This window comes from Trachypithecus francoisi, unplaced genomic scaffold, assembly GCF_009764315.1.
Source record: "Trachypithecus francoisi isolate TF-2019V2 unplaced genomic scaffold, Tfra_2.0 Lachesis_group6, whole genome shotgun sequence".
Taxonomy (NCBI): Eukaryota; Metazoa; Chordata; class Mammalia; order Primates; family Cercopithecidae; genus Trachypithecus; species Trachypithecus francoisi.
The window spans coordinates 10,631,276-10,656,815 of record NW_022681471.1 but is presented as its reverse complement, the minus strand read 5'-3'; the positions used below and the strand labels follow the sequence as shown (position 1 = coordinate 10,656,815).

Below are 25,540 nucleotides of genomic sequence, written 5' to 3'. Positions count from 1 at the left end.
GCCACAGAATTAAGGTCCCGCTAACCTTGCCTTTTCTACCGGCTCCCATGCCAAATGAAGAGAGGGACTCTTCTGGAATTTCCCTATCTGAGCAAAAAAGCTTCTTTCCAAAAGAAATACAATCATCTTAAGTCCCACTCCCTAGGGATCTCATCAAATAACCTAGACAGCTCAAACCACTGGAGAAGAGAGTGGGACTCATCACCACACGCAACAGACCTTTCACCCACTCTTCTTAAGGGGCTATGTACAGTGCTCTCACTATATGTAGTAGTGCGCCAGTGGAATTGTGCTCTCTTCCCTTTCTCCCTAGTGGATCTGGTCTTGAAGTCAATGTACCCTTGCTGTTTTCAAAGCTGGCCATGCTTGAAGGTTGTCCTACAGCTGTTCCGAGAATATATATCTTAAAAGAGTAGTTCCAAGAGATTACCTAAGAAACTTTATCTGCATAAGACAACCTTTGCTCCTTTGAATCATTGTCTGAGCACTGGTTCTATTCATTTTCCCTGAAAATCATCTGCTCCTACAACTCTCATTTCCCTCTCCCCTATGAAGATGGCATTTAAGTCTCAATCTCTTGGCCTCTCTTTGAGTTCATATTTTGTATGAACATGTGTGTGCATAACAGTAATAAATTGTTGTACTGTTTTTTTTTTTTTTTTTTTTGAGACGGAGTCCCACTCTGTCGCCGGGGCTGGAGTGCAGAGGCCGGATCTCAGCTCACTGCAAGCTCCACCTCCCGGGTTCACGCCATTCAACTGCCTCAGCCTCCCGAGTAGCTGGGACTATAGGCGCCCGCCACCTCGCCCGGCTAGTTTTTTGTATTTTTTAGTAGAGACGGGGTTTCACCGTGTTAGCCAGGATGGTCTCGATCTCCTGACCTCGTGATCCACCCGTCTCGGCCTCCCAAAGTGCTGGGATTACAGGCTTGAGCCACCGCACCCGGCCAACCTGTTTTCTTACAGTGCTGGCTGTTGGCTGTGAACATTTATGATGGAGAAGGAAGGAGTCATACCCTTTCCGTCGCTACCGCAAATACTAAGTTCTGGATAACTATCGATCATTGTTTTCATTATTAATTACCTCAGGCTAGAGAGTAGGGATCCCATAAGTTATAAAAAATAATTCTTTGCTAATACCCAGATGTCTATGTAATATCTGATCCTATGGGACTTGGGAAAGTGCTCAGGGCAAGTTTTAGTAATACTCCCAACAATGGTAGAAATTTTACTATACAGGAAAAAAGTTAAACAATGGAATCAGCTCTTGAATAATAAAAATGACATTTCCTCATTTTTACTATTATGGTTAATATGGTTTGGATCTGTGTCTCCACCCAAATCTCATGTTGACTTGTAATACTCAGTATTACAGGTGGGGAATGGTGGGAGGTGAATGGATCATGAGGGAGATTTCTCATAAATGGTTGAGCACCATCAGCTCAGTGCTGTTCTCCTGATATTGAGTTCTCATGAGATCTGGTCATTTAAAAATGTGTGGCACCCCCAACCCTGCTCTCTCTTCCTGCTGCTCTGGTCATGTGAAGTGCTGGCTCCTGCATTGCCTTCTGCCATGATTAAATGTCTCCTGAGGCCTCCCCAGAAGCTAAGCAGATGCCAGCATCATGCTTCTTGTACAGCCTGCAGAACTGTAAGCCAGTTAAACCTATTTTCCTTATAAATTGCCCAGTCTCAGGTATTTCTTTATTAGTCAGTGTGAGCACTGACTAATACATAGGTGGAAAGGCACATTCCCTAGCCTAAAGAAAGCAGAGTAGACAAATGAGCTTTTAATATATTTTATCTAGGAACAGATCTATTGCATTTAAATTGAATTTAAGTATTCATTAATCACTCCACTATTTGTATGCCGGGACCAAGTCTTCAGTTCCTTAAAGGTAAAGGTCATTTCATCTCCTCCTTTTGAGTGCTGCACTCCACCTAATCTTAGGCCTACAGAATGAGCAAGTACCTCCTGTGGCCCTTCTGCTTATGACAAACTCTTGCTTTCACAAAGCTGAGGAAGGACTGTAGAAGAATTTTATTTCTTTACACTTAAGATCACTTTTTAGCACTACAATTTGTTTTAGATAACAAATGTACTTGTGGAGCACGAGTGGGGAAACTGAGCATATGGAGAAGCCACGGAGGGGAGAAGGCATGGGTTTTAGAAGCCAGAAAAACTAGGTTCAAATCAAGTCCTGCCATTTACTGGTGAAGTGACTTACTCTTCTGCACCTTACTTTGTTGATCTGTGAAATGGTGGTAGCAACTCTATCTGACAAGGTTTTTGTGATCATGCCTCTAAGGGGCTATGCACAGTGTTGTCACTGAAGATGTGGCCCAGTGGAAGTACGCTCTCTTCCCTTTCCCTTTTGTAGATATAGTCTTGGGGCCAATGTACACTTGCTGCTTCCAAAGCTGGACATGCCTGAAGGTTGTCCTGGAGGTGTTCTGAGAATATATATCTTAAAATAGCTAGGGCACATAAGTAAAAATTTGCTAGCACATGGGTGGAAGCGGACAAGTGATTTTCATGTGTTGGAGTGAGTGTGGATGTTGGCTGTGAGGCAAGACAAGGGTAAGTGCTGATAAAATGCAGAATGTAATGTCTCTTTGTTTAACACTTTCCCAGTGGTCGTTATTCAAGGTGCTATTCTTAAGCACACTAAAAAATGCAGTAGAGTATAAGAAATGAATATCAGAATCCATGTAGTTTAAAATGCTAGGAATGATTTATAAACAGGGATAGCCATGAAAGCCTCGTAATCATGTCAGAGTCAATTTTCATATACAGGCTGCTGTAATCTTTTTATGATGCAGTAGCCGATTACATTTAGATGATGAGGGCAATGCTTCGATGATAACAGCCTCTGGTGTAACAGAGACAGATACCCAGGTTACAAGCTGCTTGAGTCAAGCTTTGCAATCTTACTCTAGAGCAGTAGCAATCAAGTAAATAACTGTCAGTACTTTTCTGGCATATCGTGACACCCTTTTCTCCTTCTCCATCTTCTTGCTTAAGTACAGTTATACACGGCTTCTGAGCACCTCTTTGACCTATGTTTGCAAGCTGCATCAGATTCGGAGAGCAGAACAAGTGTTTCAACAATTGCTTGCAAGAAAGAATGTTGGTCACAAGGTGGCAGATTACCACACGGTTATGGAGAAGCGTAATTTATTTTCTAAAAGCACAGTGTGGCAAAGAAGAAAGGGAACTTCAGAAAGGTGTGTATGCACACATGGTGGGAAAGATGGATACCTTACACGGCCATAAGTTCTAAAGGTCATATAAGGGCTGCCTCTCCAGCTGAGCCCTCTATCACAGGGCACCTTTTGAAAAGGCCCATGCAATCAGCATGATAAGATTCCTGGACTGACAGCTGACATCACTCAGCAGACCTTATGCCAAGGTGATTATTTCCTAGGGCAGTGATTTCAACCCCGTTAGCACATTATAATCACTTAGGGAGATTTAGAAAAAGTACCCCTGTTGAGCCTCCACCACAAGAAATTTTTTTCCAGTTATCAAGTTATTTTTGTTTAATTATTTCTTCTCAAGAAATATTTCTTCTCATGAAATAATTTACAAGGACATAGAATAGAAACGTTTTATCTGTATAAAAACTAATAACTAAAAGTTGAGTATCTCTTATTTGAAATCCTTGGGACCAGAAGCATGACAAGAGATTTTGCAGGTTTTGTTTGTTTGTTTGTTTGTTTGATTGTCAGGTTTTGGTTTGCTGTTGAGCTCAGGCATCAGTAGTATTTAAAGATCCTCAGTTGATTCCAATGTACAGCCAAGCTTGAGAATCACTAATCTAAAGCAGTGTTACTCAATGTATGGTACACAAACCTAGCACTGATCTGTGAACTATGTTACTTAATACAATTCTTATTTAGTTCAGCTGACATTACTTTTCACAGCAAGACAGCAATACTTTCTTCACGAAGGAAGCAGCGATTTACTTTCTGGCATAAGATCCTTATCTAGTCACGGATTGATAACAAACAATGTGGGATACATGAACAACACTTTGAGTACCCTTTCTCTAAAGATAGCAGGTGGGAGTCAGAGAGGAAGGGAACAGCAATCATTTTCACAAGTGTGCTACTTGACAAAGCTCATCTTTGATGAGAATACACTGCTTAGTAGAGCCAGCAGAGTCTTTCCCAAAGTGTTACTTGGAAGATGTTTATCTGTATTATCAGTAAAAGGGTCCAGTAGCTGGAGGATGCTGTTTACCACTGAATTGCCTTAAGGTAGACAGCTTCTTAATCTGCAAGACTCTTTAAAATCTTTCATATACTCATACACATTGTGACTCTCTAGGAATGGTGTATAATTTGGGAAACATGTTTGACCGCAAATGCTGTCTTTTTACATAAATGTATGATCAATGTTGCATGAAGTATTATTGGAAAACGTTGATCTGATAACTATTTAAGAACCTGTGAAAAAGATTATAGTTCACTCCTGTATTCTCTTCAACCAGGCAAGTGAATTGTCATTTAAAACAAAAGACAGGGTGAAAATTGGAGCAGAGGGAGCAGAACATTCTTGTGCATCTCCTTAATAGAGGTAGACTTCTAACATCAGGATTGGGCGTGATTTGGGGAATCAACTAGTCTTTCAGGCTATGCCTTTGTGGACATGGAACACAGCCTAGCTGGGTCATACCATGCTGAGTCCAGAAGGCAGAATTTCTTAAGTGTTGTATCAACTGGCTAGGAAGAGAAAAAAGCTCCAGAAAACTTGGCAACACAATCCCTGATGTCTTGGCCTTGAAAGGGGCAGCACCCACATGGATGTATAATCTCCAGATGTTTTCAAGTATCTTTGGTTTTGACTTTATAAAATCAAAATCACCAGCATACACTGTAACTCATCTAGTAGACCTTTCAAAGCACTTTTGCAAATAAGTATCATTTTAAACGTAAATGACTGAAACAGTTCATTGGTGCTGGCTTCATACAGGAGAAATGTCTGCTCCAAGTATTAACTAAGGAAGACCTCAGCCAAGAGAGTTACAAAGGAGAAACAATTTTGTCTCAAGGAAACCACCACCATGATTGGAACACATAAGATCAAGGGAGAGGAGAGGTCAGTTGCTTTAGAAGGTGAATAATATTCTAAAGAATGAATGGTTATTAGTTTCTACTGTAAAAGCCAGCCTCCAGCCTAGAGACTCAATGGAAATGCATATATTCAATAAGAGAATGATAAATGTCCATCTTATGAAAGTGAATTACTGGCTACTACACATACCCCTTGATTAGACAATAAGTTTTCCAGAGAGTAGAAACTATCCACAAAATATGACTTCATTTTGTGTTTCCTGCCATAAGTTAGGAGAAATAGGAGGGAAGAAAGAACGAGTTTCATTGCCATTGCTGGTTTCCTAATGTTATCAGGACATAAGCTGTAAGAGAATCAGAATTAAATACTTTGTGGGGAGAGGATCGTGTTTACTCGTTGCTAGTGACCAAGGCCACCAGATTTCTGGCATTAATTTGGACTAATTTTTTTTTTTTATCTTTCTTGTGACTCTTCAATTAAGCTGCCATTTGCTTCAATGAGCAAAGAAAATTGTCTTATGTCATTTTGTCATCCTTCAGGTCATAAATCAAAGGCAGGGGTGGTCCTAAGTCATGAAAGAAAAAAAGTGACTTTGAAATAAAAAGGTTGAGAATACAGTCTTCTTATCTCTTCAGAGTCACCAGAACACATGGTCCCATGCTTTTCTTTTTAAGTTCCGGTGTACATGTGCAGGATGTGCAGGTTTGTTACATAAATGTGTGCCATGGTGGTGTGCTGCACCTATCAAACCATCACCAAGATATTAAACCCAGCATGCATTAGTCATTTCTCCTGATGCTCTCACTTCCCCGCATACCCCCACCTCAACATGCTCCAGTGTGTGTTGTTCCCCTCCCTGTGTCCATGTGTTCTCATTGTTCAGCTCCCACTTACATGTGAGAACATGTGGAGTTTGGTTTTCTGTTCCTGTGTGTTAGTTTGCTGAGGATAATGGCCTCTGGCTCCATCCACGTCCCTGCAAAGGACATGATCTCTTTCCTTTTTATGGCTGCACAGTATTCCACGGTGTATATATACCACATTTTCTTTATCCAGCCTATCATTGATGGGCATTTGGGTTCATTCCATGTCTTTGCTACTGTGAAGAGTGCTGCAGTGAACATACGCATGCATGTATTTTTATAACAGAATGATTTATATTCCTTTAAGTATATACCCAGTAATGGGATAGCTGGGTCAAATGGTATTTCTGGTTCTAGGTCTTTGAGGCATTGCCACACTATCTTCCATAATGGTGGAACTAATTTACATTCCCACCAACAGTGGAAAAGTATTCCTATTTATCCACAGCCGCACTACCATCTGTTGTTTCTTAACATTTTAATAATCACTTTTCTGACTGGCATGAGATGGTACCTCCTTGTTGCTTTGATTTGCATTTCTCTAATGACGCAGAAAACGTCTTCAGTAAAATTCAACACCCCTTGATGTTAAAAACTCTCAATAAACTAATTATTGAAGGAACATACCTCAAAATAAGAAGAGCCATTTATGACAAACCCACAGCCAATATCATTCTGAATGGGCAAAAGCTGCGGGCACTCCTCTTAAAAACCAGCACAAAATATGGAGGCTGTCTCTCACCACTCCTATTCAACATAGTATTGGAATTTCTGGTCACGGCAGTCAGGCAAGAGAAAGAAATAAAGGGAATTCAAATAGGAAGAGAGGAAGTCAAATTGTCTTTCTTTGCAGATGATGTGATCCTATCTCTAGAAAACCCCATTGTCTCAGCCCAAAAGCTTCTTAAGCGGATAAGCAACTTCAGCAAAGTCTCAGGATCCAAAATCAATGTGCAAAAATCACAAGCATTCCTATATACCAACAACAGAAAAACAGAGAGCCAAATCCAACTCCCATTCACAATTGCTACAAAGTGAATAAAATACTTAGGAATACAGCTAATAAGGGAAGTGAAACACCTCTTCAAGGAACTATAAACCACTGCTCAAAAGAAATCAGAGGACACAACCAATGGAAAAACATTCCATGTTCATGGATAGAAAAAGTAAGTATGTTTAAAATGGCCATACTGCCCGAAGGAATTTATAGATTCAATGCTGTTCCCATTAGACTACCATTGACATTATCCACAGAATTAGAAAAAAACAATTTTAGAGTTCGTATAAAACCAAACAGAGCCTGCATAGCCAAGACAATCCTAAGCAAAAAGAACAAAGCTGGAGGCATCATGCTACCTGACTTCAAACTATACTATAAGGGTACAGTAACCAAAACAGCATGGTACTGGTACAAAAGCAGACACTTACAACAATGGAACAGAATAGAGAACTCAGAAATAAGACCGCACACCTACAACCATCTGATCTTTGACAAACCTGAGAAAAACAAGGAGTGGGGAAAGGATTCCCGACTTAATTAATGGTGCTGGGTAAACTGGCTAGTCATATGCAGAAAATTAGAACTGGACCTCCTCCTTGTACCTTATACAAAACTTAATTCAAGATGGATTAAATACTTAAATATAAAACCCAAAACTATAAAAACCCTAGAAGAAAATCTAGGCAATGCCATTCAGGACATAGGCATGGGCAAAGATTTCATAACGAAAACATCAAAAGCAATTGCAACAAAAGCAAAAATTGACAAATGGGATTTAATTAAACTAAAGAGCTTCTGCACAGCAAAAGGAACTATCATCAGAGTGAACAGACAACGTATATAATGGGAGAAAATGTTTGCAATCTGTCCATCTGGCAAAGGTCTAATATCCAGAGCCTACAAGGAACTTAAACAAATTTACAAGGGAAAAATAAAACAACCCCATTAAAAAGTGGGCAAAGGACATGAACAGACACTTCTCAAAAGAAGACATTCATGCAGGCAACAAACACATTAGAAAAAAAAAAAAGCTCATTATTGCTGATCATTAAAGAAATGCAAACCAAGGCCCCATGCTTTTCTAATAGAAAACGAATGTCCCCTCAATTATTCTAAAGGAGACAGACATGGAACCTAGTTATGTCTTTCCTGAAAGTCAAGATACTTTCAGCTGACAAGCATCAGAGGTTATTACCCAACTCTAGCTTAGTGACAAAATGATTTAATAACCATAGTTTAGTTTTATTTAATTATTAATTCAAATTAACACTGACACATTTTTCTCGAAAGGAAAATTAGTATTAAGATGAGAGAAGTACAACAGGAAACAACAGTGTTGAAAAAACATGAAGATGAAAAACATTTCCCTCAGCATGTTCCTTAGCATTCCTCTGACTTCCTCCTCTCGCATCATTAAGGCAAGATTGATATTCATGGTGACGTATGCTCTTTCTGGAATAACGCAACGCATTATCAGAGTAACAGACATGGTAGTTACAAATATACCCCCTTACCATTTAGCATATAATTTTGCTTTCTCTTGGTTGGTGGAAGCTGCCATACTTTATCATCAGTCTCCAGTACAGATTCTCTTCTCCAACCAAAGCCACAATGATTGGATGGCTCTCTGAATAAAAAGGTTACGAATGCTATAAGGAGACAGAGTGTGTGTGTGTGTGTGTGTGTGTGTGTGTGTGTGTAATCACATGAAAACAGGACTATAGGAAAGAGCCCAAATGCCTGATAAAAAGATGGTGACATATCACCAAGGTCTGTACTACTTTCCTGTGTTGCATTAATTTCTTCACATTTACTATGTAATCAGAATTTTCAACCCTAAAAGCAAACGCTGGGAATCCATGATTTACTTTTCCCTGTAGATTTCCAGCACTATCTACTTGCAAGCATGTTTATCTTGGTGTGATTCTCTTTAACAATCTTCGAACATCAGTAAAAGCCCAAGGAGTGGCATTTAGGAAATGACAACTATGCTAGTATTAGATTGGCTTCCAGGAGTTATTCTAAACTAGTGATTTCATTTTGGCACACATGGCATAGAAAGATAAAGTGAACAAAAAAAATAAAGCTATGAAGCTTATACTTTCTTTTGCCAAAAGGCTCCTGGAACGATAAGAAAAAGATTTTGGTAATGATCTCCACTCTCCATGTGGCTTTCTTTTGACAAAGAACATTGCTGATACTGGGCCAAATTAGACTCTCAGATACTTTGTGTGCACTTCTTCAGCCAAATTCCAGCACTCACATAATATTGTATCATAAGTGGTTTGTATAGAAATAATCATGTCACTGAAAATCACAAATGTTTGGAACAGATTTAAAAAATCGTTTCGGAATTGGATATTCATAAATAGAAACCTGGTTTTGCCAAAGTGTAATTTGGCCCTCGTGTATCCTGAAAAGCCAGTGAGATATTTTAGTCCCTTTATGTATTATTTTATATGGATTCTGAGGGCCCTGGACATAATACAAAAATATCTTTAAAAAGATGGGTGACTATAAACAATGTTAAATTATCTGTAGCAAATTGTAAGAGGTCATAAACTATGGAAATAGCCCAACACTTATAAACCTCTGCCAAACAAAAGAAATAGCAAGATTTTATCTACACTAATTTAAAAAGAGTTGGATAATTTTTATCAGTTTAGTAATTCCAACTGTATCATAATACACATAAACCTGTTTAATTTAATTAATCGTTTCTAAAGCTTATGCAATTCAAACATTTATTTCCCCAAAAGGCTTAAATTTTTTTTTTAATTTTTCTTTTGGGGGTTTTAACATTGCATAAAAAAAACTTCATTAGGAGAGGTTATACTAGCATGTTGGCATTGCATAGACCAAACAATGTATGGCTTAAACACCCTGTCCATTGCCTTCACCTGCTGTAGAATTGGTGGGCATCCACAGCCAAGGTCAATTAAGGTCTCATGTTTTCGCACGGAGACCATGACAGGGAGTATCTCTTCAAACTGTTTCACATAACAATGAAATGTTTCAATGTGTAGACACCGTTTTAATGCAAAACACTATCCATTTGTAAAAAAAAAAAAAAAAAAAAAGAGGTCTTTTATTTCTACTAATTATAATAAAATGTTACAACAACTTTAAGAGGGAACTGAACACTATAACTGATGGCATTACAAAACAGTTCTGCAAAAAATCTTCCAGGTTGCCAGAATGACCAGTGAACCCTTCCAAACCCACAATTACTTCACCTGCAAAAATCTTCCAGGTTGCCAGAATGACCAGTGAACCCTTCCAAACCCAGTTACTTCACCTCCTGGAAATGATGAGCTTCGATATCCTACATGAAGTAAGCATGTTAATTTCTTGGCAATGTTTCCTTATTTATCGAAGGTCAGCTCCACAGCATGTTTTCTTTCGCCCCCATCTAAAGTCTTCTGGATCCTGTTAATGTGTGTAGAGATCAAGTGTTTTCATTTTAAGGTCCGAGTTCACAATTAGATTCTGGGATCTTGCTTGCCGGGGTACAGTGAGATTGCAAATAGTATTGAAATGTCATCCCAGAAAACCTCTGACTTTAATACTAGTTACAAATCATTCATAAGACTAAAGACAGAAATATTAGCTTTGATATCGTGGCAGGAGGACCTGAAAGGAGGGCAAGACTAAGGAAAATCTCCAAGCTGAAACAAGACAATGCTCATCATCACAGTACACAAGTGAAAGGATGGCAGCCACATTAAACACAATGGCAACAGCTCAATTATGTGGATTAAATGACAGATCAAAAACTACCCAAACTTTGTAGAAGAGAGTTGAACTGCTACCTATTCTCTTAAGAATTCTCTATATCTGAAAATACTCATAACAGTATTGACAATCCACTCCAGATGGTACTTGAAAATAACAGATCCTGTCAAAATTTTAAGGAATGGGGTCTTAACTGTTTTTTAAAATCTGAAATATTGTAAAAAACATTTTAATTATGTAACTGATTGCTTGACTGAATTTAACCAGCTGCCTCTTAACTGGGTTATGTTTCTTAATGAAACCAAATTTTGATTTTTAGGCTGATTTGCAAGTACAAAAACTGTGTGTGTGTGTGTGTGTGTGTCTCTGTATGTGTGTGTGTGTGTGTGTGTGTGTGTCTGTGTGTGTGTTTATAATTTTTAGAGAAAAAAAGCAGAGAATATTGGAATGTAGTATATATAGTAAAGTAATTGTCACTAGTTAAAATTTTTTGTTTCAATAAAGTACAAAAGAAAGTTAGTATCTTCTCCACTAAACAACCAAATGATTGCTTTTACTCACTGTAAAGGTTCACCATTTATACCTCCAGATGAATATGTGTGGAAATCGGTCGTCACACTCAACATGAATAGTTTAGATACCAAAAGTATGGGTAGAATATAAATATGAGTGCTCTATTCTATTGTTGAATTAAACACAGATACATGTAGGCTTCTCATTTTCTCCCAATGATTGTCTAAAACTCTATTTGGAAAGAAGAAAAGGGGAAACTTTGAGTTGTGAAGTTTTGCTTCCAAAAGTGTGGACTAGAGTGCATTTGGAGAAATTTATTTACTCACCAAATTTTAACCCACATGCCAGTCCTTCCCAGATCAGAAAGACAATTATCATAAGGATTCCTCTAATGATGCAAAAGGGCAACTTGAAATAGAAACAAGGTCGCTTTTAGAAATTATACAAAAACCACAAAAGTATACACCAACTGCCAAAGAACAGGTGAATTTTGTCACTTCCCAATGTCATTCATTGGTAAACTGCCTCAATGATATTTAATGTGAGGGGAAAATGGGCTGTTTAACAATAAGTATTAGCATTTACATTATAATTCTCAGATGTTATTTTGGAAGCTGGAATGTAAACAGATGCAATACATTTACCACATTTTATTTGTAATGTGAAAAATATTCCTCTTTGATAGATGCAAAAATGTTGGAAACAATGAATAAATACCATTTCTGGCCAGACGAAATACTTTGAATGTATATTTGTGATACGGGTTGCAGTGAGTACCTTATTAACCTCAGTTTAAGTAACAGCAAGTAGAGTTGTCCAAACCTGTACTTGAGCTGAAAAGAAAAAACAAACTACTCATAGTTTCCTTTAGGCATGCATTTTACCATGGCAAAGTGCAACGGGGCGTGCATTATATAGGTAATCTGACCTGCTTCAGCAAACTAAGTAGATCATGAGCATTCGTCGAGTGCAATGCAGAAGCTTTATGGAGTGAAGGAGAGTTGACAATTTTTGAAACAATCTTCTCATTATTTCATTTTAGAAGTTTCATTCCTCAGCTGACTGCCGCTTCAGGAATGCAAGGTGATGGGAACAGACTTGGCCAGATGTTGGCTACAGAAGCAAGCAATTTTGCCAGCACAAATGGGGCAATAAAATGACAGCAACTGAAGATGTTTCCGCTGTGAAAAGCAGTGTAACGCTGTGCACTATGACAGAGATGACCATATTATACAGCGTCCCATCTGAGACTGTATAACACTTTCACCAGCCAGCCAGGGGGCCTCCTAGCTATGGCAGGATCTGAACAACACACAGCACACCAGAGGGCAATGCACAATCCAAAAGAAAGAGAAAGAAAGAAGAATGAGAGAAAACAAGCAAAACACGCGTCTGTCGTGCACAAACCTTCCGGCTCTGTGTTCTCTTTGTGGTGTACTTGCTTCAGCGGGCAGCAGAAGATTTCGTGACACTTAGCACGAAAGGGGGACTCTTTTTTCTTTAATTCCGCAGATTGGATGGAATCTTGTCGTAACATAATGTATTCCTGTGTGCCAGGGGGGGCGTCATCCAGAACTGTGGTCACCACATAACAAAATGAACTCAAGTTAGGGCCTCAGAAAAGCAGCGAATGTTCTTAAATCAAATCTACTCCCAGGGAAGACTAAAACAACAGCCCTAAGAAAAGTTTCAAAGGAAAACATCTAATAGCTTAGTGATTTTATTTTAATGGGCTTAGTTTAAAATACTAAAGCCTTGCGAACAGCTACTCAACTGTATATACCTCTGTTGCTAGTACAGTGAAAACAGTGTTAAATCATACCCAAAGTGCAAAAACGTATTTTAATATGGACACTCATGTTGTATCTAAATAAACACCATGTAGAACTTATAGGTTTCAGATTGAGATACAATATAAATATTTATAGGTTAAACTGGCTAAGGTCCACCCATTATCAGTAAATTTGCTTCTGTTTCTTTTCTTGGTCTAGCTCCTGGTGAGGGCCTTACTTCCAAGCAGTATACACGGAGACAGACAGAAGAATCAAAGTCACTGCTCTTTACTCTTTGATTTCCAAAGAGAACTGAAGCTGTTGCAAACATTCTTCAGATGTTCAAAACCCCTTAATGAAGACAAGAGATTCCAGCTGAGAGCCCACGAAGCAACACCTCGTCAAAGGACTACCTTGTTGGATTGTAAAAGAGCCAGGCCTGTTTTAATAATTTTGGCCTTAAGTATACACCAGGATCCTCTCAGTCCACATTTTCTTTCTAGGCTCTTTATATGCTTCCTAAGTGTATCACTAGTGTTTTTGTATCACTATTATTTTTATTCCCTGCAAAAGCAAGATATCTGCCTTTATAGGGTTCACTGCTACATTCCCTATTCTGAAAACGTTCCATGAAAATAGGTGCACATTTGATCTGCATTTTCAGAAACAGGGAACGGACCCCAGCATGAATTTTTTTCTTTCACACCCTTCCCAATGAGGCCATTCCATTTCACCAGAAGTGAGTCAGTGCCTCCAAAGCTTTGATTAATGATGAGCTGACTCATTCTACTACCTGAAATGCATACACTTAACATGCATTTAGGAGGACTGATACTACTAAGCAAATTTCTTGTAGGGTGAATAATGCCGTGGTGTTTATGAAAAAAATAAATAAACAAATGGTGACTGAATTTAGATGGGCTATGAAGCTTCTGTGTTGGGTAAAACATTCCTAGCTCATTGGCTGGGATCTTAAGGGGTTTTAAGAACTTCCTTTCATGTTAAGGAAAAAAATGGTATAAAAACCAACATCACTTTTAAGTTAGTATTATGAGTTTAGAACAAGTTCTTGATAGGTTGACTCTATGAGGAATTGTTGTCTCCCTTTATAAGTCATCAAATTATGCAAGATGGTGATGAATATTTTAGTCAGTTCTCTATTTTCCTCTAGCATTCAGCAGCAGCAATCAAAAATATTATATAGACACACCACGATAGCTTTTTCTGCAGAGGGTTCCCTTCATCTACTAGGAATGTGACTCTAACTTCTTAGAATCTCGTTGAATGTACATCTTTGCTAGCAACAGCTGCTATTCAAAACATTTGTAACCATTTCCTGCCATGAGCAGATAGTTATGATAATATAGACACTCATCAAATTCCAGCATCACAGCTGAAGACAAATTCTAGTTTTACCATCCAAAATATTTAAATAAAACTCCCCAAATTGGAACTCTTTAAAAAAGAGGCACCCACGATTTTATGAAATCTGAGAAATTCCATTTTCATCCACTGCTGTATAGAAAACATATAAGACTGAAGGACAATTGGAGGATAAAAGAGAAAAAAATGACTTTTTGACAATGCATAAGGAATTTGTTATTCAGAAGTACGTGACAAATAACAGTAAATTGTCTTCCATTTTCATTGTTCAATACCAACAATGATGTCACAAATGGCATTTCTGGAGATTAATAGTGGACTGAAGCTAATAGCCTTTGGCTGACTCTCCAGCCATCAGCTTTTCCCAGCTGGTCATTAATTCCCAGAAAATGCCTTGTACTGGCATCATTGTTATTTAATTAGATACAACTGGTTATCTGTAACACACAACAAAATTCTACTGAAAGCTACATGCTGACTGATACAAGTGTTCACCCCCAAATTCATCACGATGGGAAAAACATGAAGGTCATAAAAGTGCAGGATAATTGCTTTCCACAAAATTCTCCCTGTCTTCTGTTCTTTCTTCAAATTGAATTTAACAAGTGCAAAAGGTGCCAAGATGAGAGTGTTTAAGGAGTCATCTGAACAATAACCACAGGCACAGAACATTTCCTTGGAAATCGTGAACATCTGGGAGTTAATGGGTCAGCTTTGGGTCTCAGGCTGTCTCTACTCAATACCTCAAATGTCAGTCAATTCAAGCAAAACCGAAAAAAAAAAGAGTAGTCAACCAACAGTAACTTGATGTTATGTTGGCAAAAGAGCTAGAAACACTGATTTTAAACCAGAAGTGGCATTGTATAGGCAACACATTACTCTGGCTCATAAAATCTCTTTAATTGGAGATATTTTGGATGGGAAATTAAAACTATTATATCAAATGCACTTATTCCCAGGGCTCCCTCAAGTAGGAGAGTGGCTGTATGTGCGGTTGACAGCAGAAAGAATGAAAGATGACTTCCCACAAGACTCCAGCAGTAAGACAGGTGGGTAGCTTTGTTCTAATTCCCTAAGAAAGTGATAAGGATGCAAGGCATCCGTGGGGTACCAGCTCTAGGAAGGGAAAGGGAGGCTTGCAAAGAATCCAGCCGATTAAGATAGGAAAAAGGAATGGGTTTCTTTTTTCCCTGGCTTAGTCCAATGTTTTCTTCCATTTTACCCAATCTGGTACATTCCCTTCTTACACATGACCTCTATCCTCAGACAACCACTCTTGCCACTGTTCATTTGAACCATTTGTCCACCTTCCATTCAGTGACTCCTGCTGCCCTACCCAAAAATAGATTTATCCAGTCTTGGAGGTGGACAAAAAATTCCAGTGATTAGGTAGACATTAGATTTATACAAAGCTTCCTCCGATGTCAGAAATTCAACTTGACTCTTCAAGACAGATAAGGTGGTAAAAGTGGCTCATGGTTTCTTTCTGGATCTGGAAGCCCCATGGTGTTTGAAAGGCTGCTGAGCCCCATGAGAACAGCTGCCAAAGAATAGGCCTCTGGGGGAAAATTTTGCCCATATAGGCAGTGCCCCCAGCCTTGAAAACACAGCCCTCCTATTCAGGACTCCGAAGTCTCACAGGAGTAGTACAGAGTAGGAGGACACAAGGGCACACATGCAAATCCACACATCCACAGACACACAGACACTGACAGGTGGCATACTCAGACACAGAGGTGATAAGAAGAAGTGACTTTAGTGGTGGGATGATAGTTATAAACACCATTTAGAAAAGAGCTACTTCCCATTGCAAATGTTGTTCCACTGACTAACTATCAGGTTGGCAAGCTTGCATGTAGGTTTGGTTTCTCAGCAGCAGCAGTGCTGTTTTGCCATTGTCAAGGTCAAGGACACAGTCAGGGAGCAGTCATGGTAAGACGAGAGAGTTTGACGGAGTCTAAGCCTGCTGGCCTGGCCTAACGTACTCATGTTCACAGAAATACAGTATTCCCATTTCAAACTAGAGGTAAAGAAAGAACCAGTCTAATAGAAACCTTAATCTCTGATAGAATAAAAAAAATCAATGCAATGTATCCTTTAAATATATTTTAAACTAAATAAGTGAATCATTTATCTTTCCCATATTTGGAATGTCTTGGTTTACTCTATAAAAGTTCTTGATTTACTCTATAAAAGTTGTATCAATAGACATAACATTGGCCTCATAAAACAGCTACTGAAATATTTACTTCATGACAAACACTGTGATGCAATCCTCTATGTCATTTCAAACAAAATTTCTTTAGAGATAATTAATGCCACTCCTTTGTTTTAAAACATAAGAAAAATAAATCTCAGGAGGGGAAGCAACTTTTTAAAAGTCACGTAGTAAGTTATTGAAAAAGTCTATCCTGTAGCAAGCATTCCAGTGTGTTTGTCAACAAGTCTAAAGTAAGACAACTTTGGCCGGGTTCGGTGGCTCGCGCCTGTAATCCTAGCATTTGGGAGGCCAAAGCGGGTGGATCACCTGAGGTCAGGAGTGTAAGACTAGCCTGGCCAACATGGCAAAACCCCATCTCTACTAAAAATACAAAAATTAGCCAGGCATGATGGCACACGACTGTAATCCCAGCTACTTGGGAGGCTGAGACAGGAGAATTGCTTGAACACAGGAGGCAGAGGTTGCAGTGAGCCAAGATGGCACCAATACACTCCAACCTGGGTGACAAAGTGAGACGCCATCTCAAAAAAATTAAATAAATAAATAAAGTGAGACAACTTTGTAAAAGCATCAACACATTAGAGAGTTATTGGGTTCTTCAGTATTTTTTAGCTTCCAAGATTACCCCTGTCTCCAAAAAACCTTTTCCTTTACTCAAAGACAGAAAAGCAACCAGAGACAGCCTAGGAAACTATTTTGACAATGCCACAGAGGCATCTGCCCCCTCATCAGGCCACTATAATTCGTAAGCTTTGCTGGCTTCAAGCTGGAAGCAGTTAACAAGCCCTCAATTATTTGATGATGATGCTGTTTGCCTTTAACTCTTCTGAAAGATAATGCAACATAATTAATGATACATGATTTTAAATCAAAGCAAATCTGAGATCTCCAAGGCCACAGCAATGTAGACAGCAATGGGACTACCAATCAAAATTATTAGACACATATTAGTGACTCCAACAATCCTTTAAAAATCTATGAAACAGAAAATATGGCAAAATATACAGATTATCAAATGTCCTTAACTGATCAGAAAGAGAGAAAAAATGGGGTAATTAGAGCAATTACTCTTTCATGTTAGTGAGCACCTGTCATGCTGAAAAGTGCATTCAACCACAAGATGTGTTAGCTCAAGACCTCCATTTTTCCTCCCAGCTAACCATCTACTTATCTCTATGTAAGATTTCAGCTTTACTGCCACCATGAACACTATGAAGTTAGCAGGTTTAAATGTGCATGAGTAACTTAAGTAAATAATTCACTGAAGGGAACAGATCAGTACTAATGGTCTTTCAATTTGTCCAAGGTAGAAACAACTTTTAAATGTTTGGAAATTTCAGTTACCTTCTCCTTTGCAACCTCCCTCATTCTCCAAGCATTACTAGATCTTCATCCTATGTTTCTTCAGGCTAACTTGCTCTTTTCATGTTAGAATGAAATGCAAACTCCCTACCCTGGTGGCCCTCCACTTCCTGAATTTTATTATACACCTCTCTTCTGGCTCACGTTAGCTTTCCATTAGTATCTAGAATATGCCAGGCTTTCTCCTGCCTCAAGGCCTTGTACCCCTTTACGTCCTTCAAATGGCCCCTTTATGTCCTTCAGGGATCCATTAAAATGTCACCTCCTCAGAGATGCCCTTTTAACCACCTTAAGGAGGTTTCAATTTGTCACAATCTATAATTACTTATACATGTATGTGTTTGTCTCTTGTCTGGCTCTCCCTACAAGAATATTAGCCCCCTGAGGCAGAGACATTATATGTCTCATTGACCATTTATATGTGGGACCTAGGACAGTGCTTACTCATAATACACACAAACAATTCTCTTTGACCTATGTAGCCTTCCCACGATGCTAAGACATATGGTCAGCTCCCTCTCCTAACTCTTAATTTCCATATACGTTTTAAGAAATTATCTTGTGGTGCCTTGGGCCAGGTTTTTGGTTATTATCATGGACCTTAAGTAAAAAGATCGATGATCATTATTTTGACATATATCTTTTTTCAACAACTTGAATGTAAGCTCCCAGGGCAAGAACCATGTCTCAGTCTCTTTTGTAATCATTTTTGCTTTCCTAATGGCCTATAACGCTTGCCATACAGTTGTTTTGCACGCACAAAATCAGCCCCTTCTAGGGATAGTCATGCCTACATTGAAAGTGTACGTTATGAAGCGGTAATAAATGAAGAGTCTAGCCCATTGCCTGGCACCTAGTAGGCACAAAGTAAATGGTAAGTGCAATGGAGGAAACAGTGTCCCTGCCAGAGACGAAACTGGTGAGCAATGCACTCTGGGAGTTGCAAAACCAGGAGCCTCACCCTGACCTGATGCTTTCTGTGTAACCTTTAGAATGGAATTTCACCTCTGTGGGGCTCAGCTGCCTTATGTCAAAAATAAGGGATTTAGACTAGGTCAGGGTTTCTCAGCACGGGAAATTTGACGTTTGAGGCCTAATAATTCTTTGTTGTGAAGGGCTGTTTTGTCCATTGTAGGATGTTGAGCTGTAACCCTAGCCTCTACTCACTAGATGCCTGTAGCACTGTTCCCCAAAGTTGTCACAACCAAACATGCCTCTAGACATTGTCAAATCCCCCCCAATCCCCACCCTGACAACTGAAGGCAAAATTGCCTTATTTGAGAATCACTAGACTTGATGGGTAAAGTCCCTTTGGCCTGCAAACCTCTTTGTGAAGAGTTAGCACCAATCCTGGAAACACTTTTGTGACCCTCAAAGATGTTCAGCATCCTGCAAGGACTCAGCTATTCCATTCTGGAGAGTTTGGCCCATACAATGCAGACCAGGAAGAGAGGGGAATGCATTGGTGTGCACATCAACCTCCCAGGTAACAGAACGCCTCTGACGGGCAAAACGTAAAGCACCACTGCTACACATCAGTGGGGTCTTCACTCGGCATAGGACAAAGACTTTCTCTACTCAGTGGCATCACTTGGCATTCTGTGAGTAGCCTCAGGGGCCTGCTGTGAATGGCAGGTGGGGCCCAGCCAACCAAAGTCCTGGCCCAGGTGGGAACAAGAAACAAGAAGGGGAGGTTGGGGGACCCTCTTTCACCTTATGTATACAGCTTCCTCAAAGCCCATCCTTTCCATCAGCCAAAGGCCCATGTGGCCAGGAAAGATAGATAACCCTCCTGAAGACAGAAATGGGTCCACTAAGAAGAAAAGTGCAGTTTCTACCAGAAAAGCAGTCTTCTTCCAGAAGTCCTCTGCCCCTGTATGAATGACATGTATTTTTTTCTGTGCTACAATTTCAAACAGATGAGAAAGATATGTTAAGGCTAGAGAGGGGTACATTCCACCTTAGAACACTGGTTATTGCTGTACATCTCAATGGTATCATTAGGAGAGTTGACACCAGCTTGTTATGTTCAAGTTTTTTTTTTTTTTTTTTTTTTTTTTTTTTTTTTTGAGACGGAGTCTAGCTCTGTCGCCCAGGCTGGAGTGCAGTGGCCAGATCTCAGCTCATTGCAAGCTCCTCCTCCTGGGTTACGCCATTCTCCTGCCTCAGCCTCCCGAGTAGCTGGGACTACAGGCGCTCGCCACCTCGCCCGGCTAGGTTTTTGTATTTTTTAGTAGAGACGAGGTTTCACCGTGTTAGCCAGGATGGTCTCGATCTCCTGACCTTGTGATCCGCCCGTCTCGGCCTCCCAAAGTACTGGGATTACAGGCTTGAGCCACCGCGCCCGGCCTATGTTCAAGTTTTATAGCTTTAGCTCACTGCACTCCCTTTCCATAAATGTTGTTCACGTCCAAGTCAAACTTAAGTGAGCCTCACAGTTACCTAGAGGGCTTGTTGAGACTCATTGCGGACCCCCACCCAAGAGTTTCTAATTGAGGTGGTTTGGGATGGAACTTGAGAACTGGCATTTATAACAAGTTCCCAGGTGGTGCTGATGCAGCTGGTCAAGGATCATACTTAGATTGGAGAACAACTCTCCCAAGCTACTTATCTCTCCCAGGTTTCTCTGCCTGTATGCATTCTCCTCTGCCCAGTATGAACGCAATCTAAACCAGTGGTTCTCAGTTGTGGTTTAGCATTAGCACCACCTGGAGGACTTTTAAAAACTAAAATACCCATGTTGCCACACCAGACCAATTAAAGCAGAATTGCCTGGCTGGGGTCTGAGCACTAGTAGGTTTCAACGCTCCTCACATGATCTGACTACAGAGCCAAGGTTGAAAATTACTGCTCTAAGTAAAGCCTTTCTTTACTCTCTCCAGTGAAAATTCCCTTCTTTCTCCTCTCTCTCCTCTCTCTCTATCTCCCCTGAGGGCAGGCGCTGGCCCATGATTATCCAATTATTTGCATTTCTTTCCACGCCTCAGGCTAGTTGCTACATAACTCTTGTGCAGTGGTGCTGTTCATTGTGTAAAATTGTACAGCAGCACACGTCTCTACACAGAAGCCCTGTTCCAGCCTCACCCACCACGGTGGTTTGCTCAGAGTTCTATAGCATTAATACAACCCTGCCCTGTGTTCTCATTTTTTAAAATGACCATCTCCTGACTAGCCAGTTTTGAATTGAATACAATCAAATTCCATTTTTCAAAATACGCCCCCCTTCGAGATCTTAGGTGAGCAAGAAAGTCAGGACCTGTAACATGTGTCTTTACCCCGGAGCTGGTCTATGATCTTGTATCTCTACTCTCATCCCTCCTGACCAGCTCCCCACCCTTAGGGTCCGTACAGAACCGTTTCAAACTTTATATAGGCTGCAATCTCAGAGCAGTCCAAGCTCGCAGTCACAAAATAAAACGGTACCAAGAACTAATTGGAAACCTTGTTGGTGAATGTCTAGTTAAATACACTGGACATTCTTTGATGACATCCACGAAAAAGGGGACTGAGGCTACATTTTTCCAGAAATTGTTTCCTTGAATCTTGGAATTCAGTGGTTCTTTACCCTAGCTGCACATCAGAATCACCTGGGGAGCATTAATACCATGCCTGTGTTTGGGCCTCACCGCCAGAGATTCTGGTTTAATTGGCCTATGAGTGGGGTTTAGGTCTCAGTAGTTTAGAGTTCCCAACGTGAAGGGAGGGTGGCAAATCAAAGTGTCTATTTGAAGAAGCAAGAGAAAAAAACATAAACGTATGCACAATTAACTGCAAAGACCATGTTTTTCTGAGCTTAGAAGAAAGAGCTTTAGAAGAAACTAGGACTTTAAAGTGCTAGGCCCCTTCATCAAGCATGGAATCGAAATGGATTATCTCCTCTCTTAAGAAGAAAGTTTCAAAAACCTTGGGTGGTATGGCAGATTGTGCTATACTGGCAAGGGCCTTATAATCAACCTATCCTGCTTTCAGATCACAGTTCCGCTCCCCTCACCACCGCCACTCACCACCAGTGTAACCTTGGGCAAGTCCTGTGTACTCCTGGAGGCTTAGTTTCCTCAACCAAAAGATGAAATGATAGCTATTGTTAAGTGTAAATCCTGGCCCAGCATCGTGGGTTTCACCTGGGAGCTTGTGAGAAATGCAGACTTGCAGCACCGCTAAGTCCAGATCAGCAGAATCAGAATCTCTTTTCACGAGGTTCTGAAGTGACTGCTATGCACATTAAAGCTGGAAATGCGCATTGCACAGTAGCTGGCACACAGTCACATAGTCAGTACTAAGTCTGGGTCAATTCTCTCCTGAGGCCAAACATTATTTGGGCGTAAGTTAAATGTATACTCATGGAAACACAACTACAGTTTGGGGAAAGAACACCGCCTACAGCATGACCTTGTGCAAGTCAATTTCCTATCTCTTACAGATGACCAAACTGAATCTCGACGTTTAATTCCTAACAAGGTCACTTTCGGCCGGGCGCGGTGGCTCAAGCCTGTAATCCCAGCACTTTGGGAGGCCGAGACGGGCGGATCACAAGGTCAGGAGATCGAGACCATCCTGGCGAACACGGTGAAACCCCGTCTCTACTAAAAATACAAAAAAAAAAAAAAAAACTAGCCGGGCGAGGTGGCGGCGCCTGTAGTCCCAGCTACTCGGGAGGCTGAGGCAGGAGAATGGCGGGAACCCGGGAGGCGGAGCTTGCAGTGAGCTGAGATCCGGCCACTGCACTTCAGCCTGGGTGACAGAGCGAGACTCCGTCTCAAAAAAAAAAAAAAAAAAAAAAAAAAACAATTGAAAAAGATAATGTGAGTGGGAGCATCCAGCATAGGGCCTACCCCATGATAGCTATTCCCTGTGTATTAAGTACTCCCTGCTGGATGCAATGGCTCACACCTGTAATCCAAGGGCTTTGAAAGGCTGATGCAGGAGTTTGAGACCAGCCTGGGCAACATAGTGAGACCACATCTCTACAAAAAAAAAATTAATGTAAAAAATACTACCCACACATAGTGACACACACCTGTAGGTATGGCTACTCAGGAGGCTGAGGTGGGAGGATTGCTTGAGCCCACGAGTTCGAGGCTGCAGTGAGCTACGATTGTGCCACCCCACTCAAGCCTGCGTGACAAAGAAAGACCCTGTCTGTATTAGTCCATTTTCACGCTGCTGATAAAGACACACCCGAGACTGGAAAGGAGGTATAATGGACTCACAGTTCCACATGGCTGAGGAGGCCTCACATCATGGTGGAAGGCAGGGAGGTGCAAGTCACGTCTTACATGGCATCGGGGAAGAGAGAGAATGAGAGCCAAGCAAACGGGGTTTTTCCTTATAAAACCATCAGATCTTGTGAGACTTATTCACTACCACGAGAACAGCATGGGGGAATCCGCTCCCATGATTCAATTGTCTCCCACCAGATCTCTCTCACAATATGTAGGAATTATGGGAACTACAATTCAAGATGAGATTTGGGTGAACCACAGCCAAACCGTATCACTGTCTCTAAATCTATCTGTCTCTATCTATCTATCTATCTATCTATCTATCTATCTATCTATCCATCCTCCCTAAGTAGTAACTGAGGCTATTACTACTTAGGGAGGGAGTAGCCGTGACTACAGGTGTGTGTTACTAAGGAAGTTAACGTGAAGGTGTCTTCCACTCCCACCACACGCAAAAAATTGTCAACCACTTATGTCTGCTGGTCCAGAGAAGGCCTCACACGAACTTCACTTTATTTTCTAACCAAAGTAAGAGAGATGACTCAGGGGAGAAAAAAGATGGCTGTACTACTTATGGATTATCAAATTGACTAACAGTGTTTCTTTAAAAATGCTGTCTGAAATTTCATGCAAATGTTCAATATGTGTCTGGCTTCCTTGAAAAATGTTATTTGGTCTCACTCACTTTGTGTTAAATGCAAAGTGCCTCTGGCCACAGTGTCCCAGGAACTGAATCATCTAGGCAGCCTTTAAAGATTATTTACATATTGATTCCAGGCACTGTTTTTGCACTAAATTTTGCCTCTTCCTCCATGCATACTTATGGAGGTCACTGCCAACATTTCAGGCAAAGTTTCCAGAAAACTCACTGCCCTATGCATGTTGTTCCAGCCAGCTGTGCCCAGTGTGTGTGTGTGTTTGCATGCACATGTGTGTAAGGCTGGACACATGTCTTTTACTTTAGTAACTATTAGTACAGAAACTCCAGTTAGGCTCAGAGAGTGATGTCATAGTTAATTATATAAACTTTCTTGCCTGAAATCTTCTCAGCCCTTGATCTTAACACGTTTCTCAGACAACATTATAGGCTAAATTGCTAGAGAAAGCCTATTTTCTTTTCTCAATCTTTACAATTTTTGGAGTATTACAGCTCAGAGGACCGAGGTTTCCTCACCAACATACAATAGAGTGCATTCTCAGGCATTACACTCCTGTATTCCTAGAAAATGTTCTCATCAACCCCACACCTCTTCACACGACATGCTGGAAGAGCCCTGCACTATGCGTCATCACTATCCCCTTCATAATTTTATGTGGTGTTTGGAAACCTAATCTCTGCTCCAAATTTCATGGGTCAAATGAGAAGTTTGGTCCCGATGGTTGCCTGAAATCTCCAGGGATATGTTCAGAGCTCCCTGCCTCATGAAGACCCCACCTCATGGACTCAGTTGACCACCAGGAATTCCTTGGTTCTAGTGCTAGCAGCAAAAAAACTTACACTGCAATGTTGCTTAAAAATTATATGATTGAAGAGTGATCAGTGCCATCATGCGAACCTCCATCTTTCCATACCCACCCCCAAAGGTATCTAAGTAGCAAACTCATTTTACCTTATTAGTCAGGAAACACTTTTATTTTCAAGCAGGTAGGGTTCTCTCCTTTTCCTTCCTGCCAATGTTTTGTGATCATATATGCTTCTGTCACCTATTGGTGCTTTTCTCCATGCCCAGGAACAATGGTGAAAATTCACTCAAGTACATTAACAACCCATCTTGACTGACCTTTTGGCAAAAACAATAAAGCAGATACCAATAGATAGGCTGATCTATAGAACCCATTTCTGAAATATGATGAAGTATGTGTGTGACATTTTGGCTTTGTGCTACCTGGCTTTCCATGTGATGTGGCTGTGCCACTGATGAGATGAGTAGCAAAAGGAGGGAGGAAGTAGAGGAAGGGATGTAGGAGAAGCTCTTCCAATTGATCAAGACATGAGTCCTGGGATCCTCTTGTTTCATTTAAAGAATGCACTGGTAAAAGCCTTCTCTCCCTAGTTAGTCACAAGCTGCACTCAAGCTCATCAAAAGGCAGTTAGTTCAATTTGGCCGCAACATCATATTCACCAATTTGCAAGCTCAAATGGTCAACACCTCCAGGAAATGCATTTCTCTACCTATATGCTGTGGAGGAATTTGTCCTTGGATACTTAAAAGAAGCACATTTTTAGCTCATGGAAAACACTAGAACATAATCTCAATTACAATAGCTGAAATCCAGAAAACAATTCGAATAGAGAAAGAAATATTCCAATTAAATGGGTGCTTTTCTTAGCATTATTGCATGCCACAGGTTCTAATTCCCCATTCAGTAAACAGAGCTGGTGTTTCTTT

At 40.4% G+C, this 25,540-nt stretch overlaps 1 protein-coding gene across 3 annotated transcripts in view; it reads right to left on the bottom strand.

The window, feature by feature from the left end:
* The window catches only part of FGF13 (fibroblast growth factor 13), a 573,118-nt gene that overhangs the window by 200,159 nt on the left and 347,419 nt on the right, over positions 1-25,540 (bottom strand). For 2 of the 3 annotated variants that reach the window (XM_033201057.1, XM_033201056.1), the window contains exon 3: positions 12,598-12,765. The exons of the other annotated variant lie outside the window; for it this stretch is intronic. In XM_033201057.1, the coding sequence (XP_033056948.1) occupies positions 12,598-12,765 (168 nt within the window). The remainder of the gene's footprint in view (positions 1-12,597; positions 12,766-25,540) is intronic. 3 annotated transcript variants of the gene reach the window in all.